We start from the raw sequence: 12,193 nt of genomic DNA on the forward strand, positions 1-12,193 counted from the left end.
ACCAGTGGTGCTCCAATATGATGCAGGGGGTGGGTGAATAAAAAGTAATTATAATAATACAAAAAACAATAAACAATTGAAAAAAAAAAAGTTTTAGCCAGCGCTGCACTGACAACTGCTGGCTTTCCTCCAAGATTCCTCCAGGTTGTAGAGTCTGAGTAATGAATTAATAGGGGCCCCAGAGTGGCAACGGCCACACTTGTGGTCCCCTAGGATCTACAGGACATAAGAAAAGAAAGCTAAGAATAATCACAGCCACGCATAGTACATAAATAAATGCTAATGGAACAAAAAGCGTACACTACGGGCCAGCCTCGTTCAATAAATCTTTATTAAGAGAAGACCAAAAAAAGGTTTATATATTTATTTTATATTGAACCTGTAAACAAAGAAACACTACATGCATGAAACGTGCAACGTATTTTTATAAGAATAAAATGAAAGTGTTAGACATTTTAGAAAAGTCCTGATATCATTGTATCACACGCATTGTAACACTACCCTCCTTATAATACCAGCTAATCTATATATAAGAAACCGTAACAGTCAGGTAGGTGATCAGTTGTATTGTGCATGTCCCACTTGATAAAGGAAATATTAATATGTGTAGATTTGACAATTTAATAAATGGAAATATGCTGAAGAACACTCTCGGTAGAATAAAAACAATTAATGTTATTATGAATATTTAGTATAATAATAAACATAAACCACTTTACAATAGAGTAAGTTTTCCATTGAAGTTAAATTAAGGCATTAGAAAAATAAAATAAAAAAATATAACAAAATATTTCAGCAGTTAAATATTTGATAGAACTGTGGGCTTTTTATTTTAAAAGGAAATAAATTACACTACAATACTACACCAGCATATAAATGAGGATCACCATCTTTAAATGGCGGCGGAGGGAAGGGCCATTCAAAAACGAATTAATTGGAAATGACCCAATCCGTAAACAGGATATATACAAGACTATGTTTACAGTGATGTTTCAACTAACAAACAAAGTGGACACACAAAGACTTCCAATCTAAGCCACAACTGTTTCTGCACTGAGGGCTCCTTAGATGGAGAGAAAATAAAAATACACATTATTTGCAAATAGGGTTTGTTTTACTCTATCCTGAACAAAACATATGGAAATAAACAAAAGACGTGTATTTGCCTGAACATTGGCAGCTTTGAGTTGGTGCAGACACAGATCCATCATGATAAGTAATAAATAAACAATAACTAGACACGGGTACCAATGGGGAAAAATCCATGAAGGGCTCTATCATGGGAAGTTTGGAGGAAGAAACACTGCAAGTAATGCAGCATTATCACACAGAGCATTTGTAGTCATTTGGTTGACATCATTCTGCACTGTAACATTTTTTTTTAATAAACTAGTGGATAAACATGCGATGCCTAAAAGAATGTTATTTTATGTTTTACGTCTGGCCTTTGAGATGGGGGCCGGTGACAAATGTGTGGCTCACCTCCTTGGATGCCCTTCACAGTTGCAGTCTTGCCAGCATTGTCCAGACCCACCATAACCAGAGTCACTTTTCTATATTGAAACAAAATGAAATGGTTTATTATTGATGAAAGAAATGCAGGAAAACACTATGCTAGGAGATCATATAGTTAAATGATTAGTACAGAGTATTCACAGAAGAAGTACATTATAGTCAAGCATGAAACATTTGAATTAAACATTTATGAAAAATGGATAGAACAACGCTATAAATGTTAAAAAAGAAATCCGTAGTTGCAGGGCATGGCTAATTTTTCTTTGCAACCTCTAAAATAAGACTCTGGCACACACTGACGTTACTAAGAGGGCAACTTGTATATTCAAATAATTCAGCTCCACTTTTAAACAAAAAAAAAAAAAAGATGGTCTGAGAGCTGTTATATTGGGAAATAACTCCAACTATAAATTATATGTATTTTAGAAATAAGGAAAGCGTATGTATGTGTATATATATATATATATATATATATATATATATATATATACACATATACACACATTCCCGAGAAGCAGTACCCCATGAACATAAGTCAAATAGTGCCTCAGTAATGTCAAGGATTCCTAATAAACTGAGGGATGTCTTCAATATTGGTGGCAGGTCCTCTTAAGTGGACCCATAATAACATCATAGTTGCCTACTCTCCCGGAATGTCTGGGAGGCTCCCGAATTTTTGGGAGTTCTCCCGGACTCCCGAGAGAGCAGGCAAAAATCCCAGATCCAGCTGTCACCGCTGTTGAAGATGGCAGGGGCATGGCTAAAAGGGGCATTGTGGCCCCACCATCTTGTTGCAATTGGCTAAAATGGCCTAAGATTGACAGGGGAGGAGCCTAACAGCACACCACGCGTGGCCACTCCCCCTCGACGGACCCCCCCCTCCCGGACTGCTGCCTCTAAAAGTAGGCAAGTATGAATAACATACACACACCAGTAACAGATATAGTAAATACACATGCACACTAGAAAGTGATAACATCACTAGGTATAATTTAGAAGGATATAATATATTAACTTGTGACATTAATGTATAATGCATGAATTCTGTTTTTACTGTATAACTCCCTATGCTTCTTTTGCTACTATTCTAGAGAAAATAATAAAATGTATTAAAAAAAGCTGCAAAAATGTTCGGCAAGCTAATGAAATATTGTTATATATGTTGAGAGCAAAAAGTTCCAATGGAGCCAGTGGCGAAAACTACCATTGGTATGGCTGGTGACGTGCACCGGGGCCCATGGAGATAACGGGGCCCACGGAGATAATGGGGCCCGCTGCATGGCAGATGCAGAGGGTCAGGATCCCGGGCCCACAGCTTGCTAGTTCCGCCTCTGCACGTAGACCCAAAAGAGGACATTGCAATCTTTTACTGTGTACTGTAGAAGTGTAGCCTGTGAAGACTTACTTTCCTTGGGTATCAAATTAGTGGAGTTGCTCACTAGCTGTGAAATCTGTGATAATTCCTCCCAAATCATTGACTTGCAGTGAGTATAGTGTGTATTAGCCATTGGCCATGTTCAGAGGTATAAAATGATGAGTTTTGCTTGGAGTTTAATCAGTAGGTAAATGACAAATACTTAATCAATTATTCCCTGAAACTGACATTGTTACCAATCCTCTCTCCATCTACCCACTTGTACCGAGTCCTCCCAATGCAGTAACCTCATGTACGCCAGCGTCATATACATGTGCTGATACCTATAATAAGTAATACACTGAATCACACAGATTACCCAAGCTTTAGATTATCCTCTGCCCATGCACAGGAACGCACTGCACTACAATATGTTGTATCTTCTACACACAGATCTATCCACACATATTACACAATGAATACAATATGCTAGTTACATGTTCAAAAAAAAAAAAAAAAAGTATATTGTTGTACAACCAATGAGGAACATGCTTGGGATTGATTTTTCATTCCAGAGAACATTTTTACATGGTCAACATAACCTTTTCAATTTTAATACAATTGGGAGCATACACCCTCACTGCCGCATCACTCAATGGCAGGGGATTCAAACCGATCAATTGAATACTTCTGCATAATGTGCTGGAAAGGGGACTGTTCAAGACTTGCACTGGTTGTTGGAATCGCCTGAAATCAGAGGATGAAGCGCCGCTGACAACAGCTACAAATTTAAATATAGATTAAGCTGTTGCAGATGCCGATTGGAAAAGGATAGCAGTTAGGAGGGGGCGGGGGGTGGGGGAACATCTACTAGCAAAAATCTTAGATCCATTTGGGGACATGTTATTTTTTTTAAACAGCATTTTTATTAAAAGCACTTCGTACATACAAAAATCATGACATCAATCACAATTTTCACAATGTTATAAAGGAGATAAATGTATCAACTTAAACATTGGAAGTTATTAATGAAAATTGAATCAAATATTTGGGGACATATTATTTTAACAATTTTCAGGAAGAAAAGTTTGCCTTTAAAGGATAATTAAACCCCTACAAAAGTAAATGTGCTACTTTTGATTGAGCCTAAAAGAACAGCAGTTTTTGCTCTCTACTAATTACAGCTAATTAACAGTGACCTGAAATCAGAAACATTCTTATCAGTGTCACACTTTGTCTAACTGCTTGATTTCCCCCTTCTCCTCTTCCCCATCTTTACTTTACAAAGAGCGAAGGATTGCTTTATCCTGTTCTAAATGTATATTACAATGAAAATTAAAAAACTCAGCAATGTAAAGAGATTGGTAGATATTGTTTATTAGAAAATGACCTAAGCCAGCATCATCTTTCTAATTATTTTCCGATTTTTACTTTTCTGGACCACAGATATCTTTTAACAATAATAATGAAACACGTTTCTTCACGAAGACTACAATCAGAAGTTAGATTAGCTCCACGCTAATCTTCTCTTATTAGAACATGTAAATGCATTTATTTATGAAAATAAAGCGCAACAGCAACCAACGCAGATATAAAGTACGATCAAGAAAACCATTGTATGGTATCCTGCATGAGTGCCTACACAGCATGCTACATCCTTATTGCCAACCTCTTTACACCAAGGATGCCTCACTAAATTCAGCACTTTCAATGGCAGGAGAGACAAGTAAGAAACAAAGTCATCAAAACCTAGGCGCAGTTAGATATCTATGAACACTGGTGCCCAGTAACAAGGTGCAGAAAACCATACTTGCCAACTTTTATTATCTACCTGGAGGGGAGGTCATTTGGCAAGTGTGGGGGCAGACTTGGTGACGCAATCGCGCCACCATGGCCCCGTCCCCCCGCTATGTAATGTAGAGATTCACAGCATCACATTGCAGGGGCGGGGCCTGATGACGTGGATTGCATAATTAAGCCCGGCCTCCGCTGGGAACCGGAAGAGTAGGCATGCATGCTTTCATTTTCAGAAATGTTCCCTAGTGAGGACAGTATACAGCCATAAGGGCGGCGTGGCACTGATTGAAGAACAGTCCCTTCAGTTCTTGTTGTCAATAAGGTGGTTGGACTAGATCTAAACTAATCTTTTATCATTAGACTGTGTTTGTAGAAACAAAGTCTCACACATATTTCACTGACGTCTTCCCTTTCCGATCTGAGACGGAGGACGGACAGACAGACACAGACAGACAGACAGACAGACAGACAGACAGACAGACAGACAGACAGACAGACAGACACAGACAGACAGACATCCCTCAACAGATACTGGTTAAAAATAGGGATCTGTTTTAGATGAACAGTGTTCCATGGATTTTTTTTAAATTGCTATCTAATGTGTTTGCAAATTACCTATTAATCTGTACCTTACCTTACTGGTTGGCGCAACCGTTTGAACCAATTCCGACAGCAATTCGCCATGAGGCCAAACATAGGAAATCCAAGAGAGTGTGCTTTAAAATAATAAAAACAAAAATCACTGGTGTGGAGGTCTTAGGAGGGCTTCAACATCATGGGTCCTCTACGATGGCTGCCACTTTCCTCCAATTCTCAAATCAAGTTATTCAGACCTGGCAAATTAAATAGAAGAAGCAACTTAGCATTCTAGAAAGCCCAACACACACAATGACATTTCAGAACATGCATGGAAATATATAAATACAATTAAATAATCTGGCATTATATTTTGTTTCTTAGTTTAAGGACAAGAAGAATTGTGAAATCCACATAATTATGCAGTTTTCAATCTATGAAGCATTGCATATATAACACAATACTTACTGTATAAGTATATATTGTAGTTCATGTGGTTATTAGTTAAGTCTGCTTGGCCAGGTTTAATGTTACTTGGGTTTTTAACTTTTTTTTTTTTGGTAAGATCTCCCAAGCAGGGTCCTCTCTACCCTCTATCTCACATCTGCACCTTCTTTGTCAACCTGGTATGTACTTGCTCTGGTCTTAGATATTATTGTTTATTTTATAAATATTTATACCCACTGGCAGCGCTGCAGAATTCTGTGGTACCTTAAAATAAATCATGATGAGTAGCAGGCCTCCTGTATAAAGGCCATACTGTGTCTACAATACTAAATTTGGCAATAATGGTACCATAATGTCACCAATGTTTTATTCACTCATTCAAGTCTTGACGTATGTCTTTATTAAGCATATAATCATTTTAATGTGCCGACCTAGACGTGAATGTATTATTTACACAGAGGGGGACACACAATCTGAAAAACACTGGGTGACATTTCTGAACTGGATGTACTGAAAAACACAGAATTCTAGAATCATCTCTATGGAATTTGCAAATAATTACTTCGATCTCCAGTTATTTTTGTACTCGGCTTTCAAAATTAGTCCCCCCCCTTAGCCCTTTCTGGATGGAACTTCAGGACTTTGCTTCAGTTACTGCAACTTGACATTCCCTATTCTCCCAGGTTTTTCCTCCTCCCTCTTGGGATTCCATCAGCTACCAAACATCAAATAAAGATGTTTCGCCACATAGTCTCTGCTGCCTTATGTCAAATTGCCACGGACTGGAAACAGCCCATTGCGCCTGCAGACGATTCTCAGTAGGATATGGTACACTTATCAAATGGAATACAAGACATGCATCATCTGCAATACCTCCAAGTCATTTAACAAGGTGTGGGCACCGTGGACCTCAAACTTCCAAATCCAAACGCCTATCGTCACGTGATTCTATAAGCATTACCCCATCTGGATCCTTCTTTCCTTTCCCTATTTCATACTTTTCATCTATTTTTTTTTCTAAATTCGATTCCAATCCTACCTATCTTAGGGCTAGATTTACTAAACTGCGGGTTTGAAAAAGTGGAGATGTTGCCTATAGCAACCAATCAGATTCTAGCTGTCATTCTGTAGAATGTACTAATGATAACTAGAATCTGATTGGTTGCTATAGACAACATCTTCACTTTTTCAAACCCGCAGTTTAGTAAATATACACCTTAGTCTCAGACGGCTCACCACACCGCTCCCCTCTTCACTCTCTTCTGTCTAACTTCTCTCTCTGAAGTTTCTTCTTTCTTTATTGAAAAATCAGGTCAACACCCTTACCCATATTCTTTTCTAATAAGATGCTGTATGTTTTAAAGGCATATATATTCTTCAACGGTTTGTAACACATTGCTGTACAGAATGTTACTCTCTGTTGACCCTTGCAAAAATAAAATTGGTCCTAAGAAACAAATATTTAATTTTCATGTAATTTTTATTTACTACTTCTTAATCCAAAATAAATGAAAGCAAAATGACAAAATAAAATCAAAACAAGATCTGAATCAGCCATGAGTTTACATGGCAAATGTTTATTTACACAACATCACCCTGGGTGACAACCTCACCATGAACACTGGGGAAACAAGGAATGTTTCACATTCTACTGATCACATTTATTTTATGCAAAAACAAATATTACCCACTGTTGTGGCCAATATTAACAGATGTATCCATAACTAATCCATAAATCCCAATATTTAAAATGGCAAGTGACGTTTATGATTAAACCGATTCCCTCTTTCTTTATTATGAAAACACATGAATGAGCATTTCCTGGCAAACCACAAATTAGTAGAAATATTTACTATACACAACTAAAATACAATAAACAGCAGTTGCTGCCGAGTCACATTTAGGGACCAAAATCCCTGCCCATAGATATGTGTGTGCCCATACAGCTACATGCACCAAACACATCATGTCAATGGGAAGGGAGACAGTCACTTAGATCAGATGAAACGTCTATAATCAGTGCATAAAGACAATACCTAAGCCTGGAGCAGCTTCACCCCAATGTGACAGGTACAGGGAAAGTTTGTGAACCCTTCTATGGCAGCAGATGTTGCACATTACACAATGCCCGTGCGGGACACGACCTACCTTCCAGCACCCTCCGGTGTGTAGGAGAGGGATACCTGTGTGATGGATGAATAGCCCAAGTGTTCTGGATATATGTGCGACTAATAAATCGCCGCAGTGTTCTGTATGTGTGCGACTAATAAATCGCCACAGTGTTCTGGATATATGTGGGACTGATGACTCGCCGCAGTGTGTTGGATATATGTGCGACTGACTGACGTACGGACACCGCTATGTATGTATGTATGTGACAGACGTACGGACAGCACTGTGTGCACCGGAAGCTGCGCACTCTATGGTAACCCAGCAAACACTTTCCTGCGGCTCGTAGCCACGCCCACCTTGACATCACAGCCAATCCCTAGGCTGATTAGAATCTACTAATGGCGAGGTGGGTCTCATAAGCCGCAGAGCTCCAGCTGGCTGTGTTAGGCTGGATGGAGCTATATACTGCAACCAGAGAGTGATAGTGATGCAGTTAGAGGTGTCAATTACATAGCTGAGTGATATCTGTCCCCACTTACCAGGGACAATCCCAGGCAGTTCTTGGAAATGTCCCAGGTTGACCATCTATCTGCACAGTACATTTCCTCTTCTGTGGTATACTGAATGCAATTCTCATTATTCATTTATTGTTGCCTGGGCTTTATGATTCAATATTTCTTAAATAGGAGCATTGAAAATGCCAATAAATGAAATTATAGCTAAATCAAGTCAGAGCCATAACTTAGAATTCTAGCGCCTGGGGCGAGAAAGACAAATGCTGCCCCCCTAGCCCTCAATTTTAACCAAATGAACCCAAAATATTCCTAAATTGCGCCCCCCTTCAGCGTTGCGCCCTGGGCAGTCGCCGCTGTCGCACAGCCCTAGTTACGGCCCCGAGTCCAGTAAATGATGAGGATTGTAGTCTTGGAATTCCTACATAGACTGTACAAGAGATGCACTTGCTCAGCACCAAAGTGCCCCTGTGAACTATTTGGAAATGCTGGAAACTATGGGACTATATCTAATAAGAAAAGCAGAGAACCTGTGTGTCACCAGATTCTGTGGAACTACAATTCCTAGCATGCCCTGTGTGATGACCTCTGGTCCCTGTGAGAACTTGTAATGTGATCTGTGTGACCTGGCAAGTCTTCATGAATCATTCATGCTGCATTGCTTCATTGAAATCCCTATGCATGCCTGCAGAGTGAAAGTATAGTAGTCACAGATAGCCTGCAGGTGAACTGATTGTATTCACTCATTCTCCAGCCAGACCCAGATATGTAAAAACAGGCCGAGGGTAAGGCACAATTGTGGGGTTGGTATGTTGACACTTTCAACTTATTACCTCATTTTGGCAGAAGATTTTACATAAACATCTCTGCCAGCATAAAGAAACATTTCATGGTAAAAAAAAAAATGTATTACCACTAGGATATATACAATTGGTGTATGTTAGGTCCACTATGGCGGTGGAGGGTGGGGGGGATACAACACAACAAAAGTTGCTTGAAGGTGGAGCACTTTTTAAAAAAATATGGGTCTGAAATCCATGTGTACTTCAAATACATACCCATCCCAACTGTCCTGATTTTGTCTGGACAGTCCCAATTCGTTTACAAGAAAGGGACGGAACTTGTACTGAAGTGGGTAGAGCTGTGCCAAAAGTGTGTGCTATTTGGCTTGATAGTGGGCAAATTTGGGAGATTGGATGGCAGGTTTTAGGCAGAGCGGGAGTGGGGCTTATTTTCTTCCAATGTTGCCTTTAGAAATGTTGGGAGGAATGTGTATGTTTGCATTAACATGGCTGATATGGCAATGTTATGTAAAGTTAGTAAGTTTTATGGCAACTTTTGTGTCTAAGGGGTATATTTACTAAACTGCGCATTTGAAAAAGGAGAGATGTTGCCTATAGCAACCAATCACATTCTAGCTGTCACTTTGTAGAATGTACTAAATAAATGAAAGCCAGAATCTGATTGGTTGCTATAAGCAACATCTCCACTTTTTCAAACCCGCAGTTTAGTAAATATACCCCTAAAAGTCTGCAAAGTTGGACTTCCTCAACAATTCCTACACACTGCAGTAATTCTAAACACATGGGAGTAGCTATGCAAACCTCTCAAAGTCTTCCTTTTAATGGGGTACATCATGTAAATTAGTGCAAAACAAGAATGTTTTGTTGCATAAACCATTTCTTTGTACAGTTTAAAAAAATTAAAGCAAATATTTGGTTGCTATCGGTTACATCATTGTTTTACTATTACCTACTTTATATAAGTGTTCCAGATTGTGCTTACAATGATATTGCACAACTGTTATATATTTACAGTACAAATAAACAAACAGTTCTGCATACACACAATTTGTTTTTACAGTTTTTATGTATTTTAATTGTACTTAACTATGTGCATACAATAGCATTATCTTTGTCAGGAGCCTGTTTCACACTATTACCTCTAGACACAAATGTATGAGTACCTGGTGGACAACAGCAGCATGTAGTAGACAAAAACAAATGGTTGTTAACAACACTGTAACTATACCAATAATTCTGATTACAGGGCAGTACCACATACCTACTCATTGTGAAATGGTTACTAATTTGGTCTCTGAATTGCAGATGATTTAAGTTTCCATACGTATAATGTTTTATATCTTACATGTTATTCTGCTGAAACTAGGGGGTATATTTACTAAACTGCCGGTTCAAAAAGTGGAGAAGTTGCCTATAGCAACCAATCAGATTCTAGTTATCACTTATTTTGTAGAATCTACAAAATAACAGCTAGAATCTGATTGGTTGCTATAGGCAACATATCCGTTTTTTCAAACCTGCAGTTTAGTAAATATGTTTTGGATCATGAGCAGTTCCTTTCCTTCTCCATACTCTTCTCTTCCCATCACTCTGGTACAAGTTGATCTTTGTCTCATCTGCCCATAGGATGTTGTTCCAGAACTGTAATGGCTTTTTTAGATGTTGTTTGCCAAACTCTAATCTGGTCTTCCTGTTTTTGTGGCTCACAAATGGTTTACATCTTGTGGCGAACCCTCTATATTCACTCTTGTGAAGTCTTCTCTTGATTGTTGACTTTGACACATATACACCTACCTCCTGCGCTAACTAAGTGGCCACCATAGCGGCACTGTCCTATACAGCAGCCGCGGCGCTGTCAAAGAAGCGGCGGTGCTGTATTGTATACAGCACCGCCGCGGACGCTTCTTTGACAGCGCCGCGGCTGCTGTTTAGGACAGTGATGCCGAAACGGAGCTGCTGGTTTTTTTTTGGGCCCCCCCTGACAATCCTGCGTGCGCCCCTGCTCTTGGAGAGTGTTCTTGATTTGGCCAACTGTTGTGAAGGGGTTTTTCTTCAACAGGGAAAAATTTTTTCTGTCATCCACCACAGTTGTTTTCCATGGCCTTCTGGGTCTTTTGGTGTTGCTGAGCTCTCAGGTGCGTTCTTTCTTTTTAAGAATGTTCCAAACAGTTGATTTGGCCACACCTAATGTTTTTGCTATCGCTCTAATGGGTTTGTTTTGATTTTTCAGCCTAATGATGGCTTGCTTCATTGATAGTGACAGCTCTTTGGATCTCATATTGAGAGTCGACAGCAACAGATTCCAAATGCAGATGTCACACCTAGAATCAACTCCAGACCTTTTACCTGCTTAATTGATGATGAAATAATGAGGGAATAGCCCACACATGTCCATGAAATAGCTTTTGAGTCGATTGTCCCATTACTTTTGGTCCCTTAAAAAGTGGGAGGCACATATAGAAACCGTTATAATGCCTACACTGTTCACCTGATTTGGATGTAAATACCCTCAAATTAAAGCTGAAAGTCTGCAGTTAAAGCACATCTTGTTTGTTTCATTTCAAATCCATTGTGGTGGTGTATAGAGCCCAAAATATGAGAATTATGTCGATGTCCCAATATTTATGGACTTGACTGTAACTAACACAGTCCTGATGTCCCCATACTGTCATGATTAATTAAAGACAAATTTGATTCTAAACCAAACTTTATTTTGTTGTCCTTCCCTGGTTCTCATTCTACCTATCTATTTGCTCTATCTACGTTCGTTTTTCTGGATCCATATTCTCTCCACTTCCTTTATCAGTTGGACTATGACAGGCTTAGTTCTAGGTCCTCTGGTCTTTTTTATCTATACATCTTGTCTTGGAAAACGGATAAACTCCTTTGGGTTTCAGCATCATCTCTATGCAGATGATAAACTAATTTATCTATCCCCTGCGGATCTCTCACCATCTGTGTTAGACCATGTCACTGAACGTCTTTCTGCCATTTCATCTCGAATGTCCTCTTGCCACCTCAAACGCAAACTTTCAATAATCCCATCAGCCAACAGAAGTTACTTGCCAGAGATTTCA

General features: G+C 39.1%; 1 protein-coding gene across 1 annotated transcript in view; it reads right to left on the reverse strand.

Annotated features, from left to right (window-relative positions):
• ARL13B (ARF like GTPase 13B) overlaps window positions 1-8,128 on the reverse strand; it is a 47,470-nt gene extending 39,342 nt beyond the window's left edge. Inside the window, exons 1-3 of the mRNA XM_075197040.1 lie at window positions 7,838-8,128; window positions 5,301-5,499; window positions 1,483-1,553 (exon numbers count right to left, since the gene is read on the reverse strand). Coding sequence (XP_075053141.1) covers window positions 1,483-1,553; window positions 5,301-5,362 — 133 coding nt within the window. The 5' untranslated portion in view covers window positions 5,363-5,499; window positions 7,838-8,128. The remainder of the gene's footprint in view (window positions 1-1,482; window positions 1,554-5,300; window positions 5,500-7,837) is intronic.
• Window positions 8,129-12,193: the final 4,065 nt, after the last annotated feature.

Source organism: Mixophyes fleayi, chromosome 2 (genome assembly GCF_038048845.1).
Source record: "Mixophyes fleayi isolate aMixFle1 chromosome 2, aMixFle1.hap1, whole genome shotgun sequence".
NCBI classification, from domain to species: domain Eukaryota; kingdom Metazoa; phylum Chordata; class Amphibia; order Anura; family Limnodynastidae; genus Mixophyes; species Mixophyes fleayi.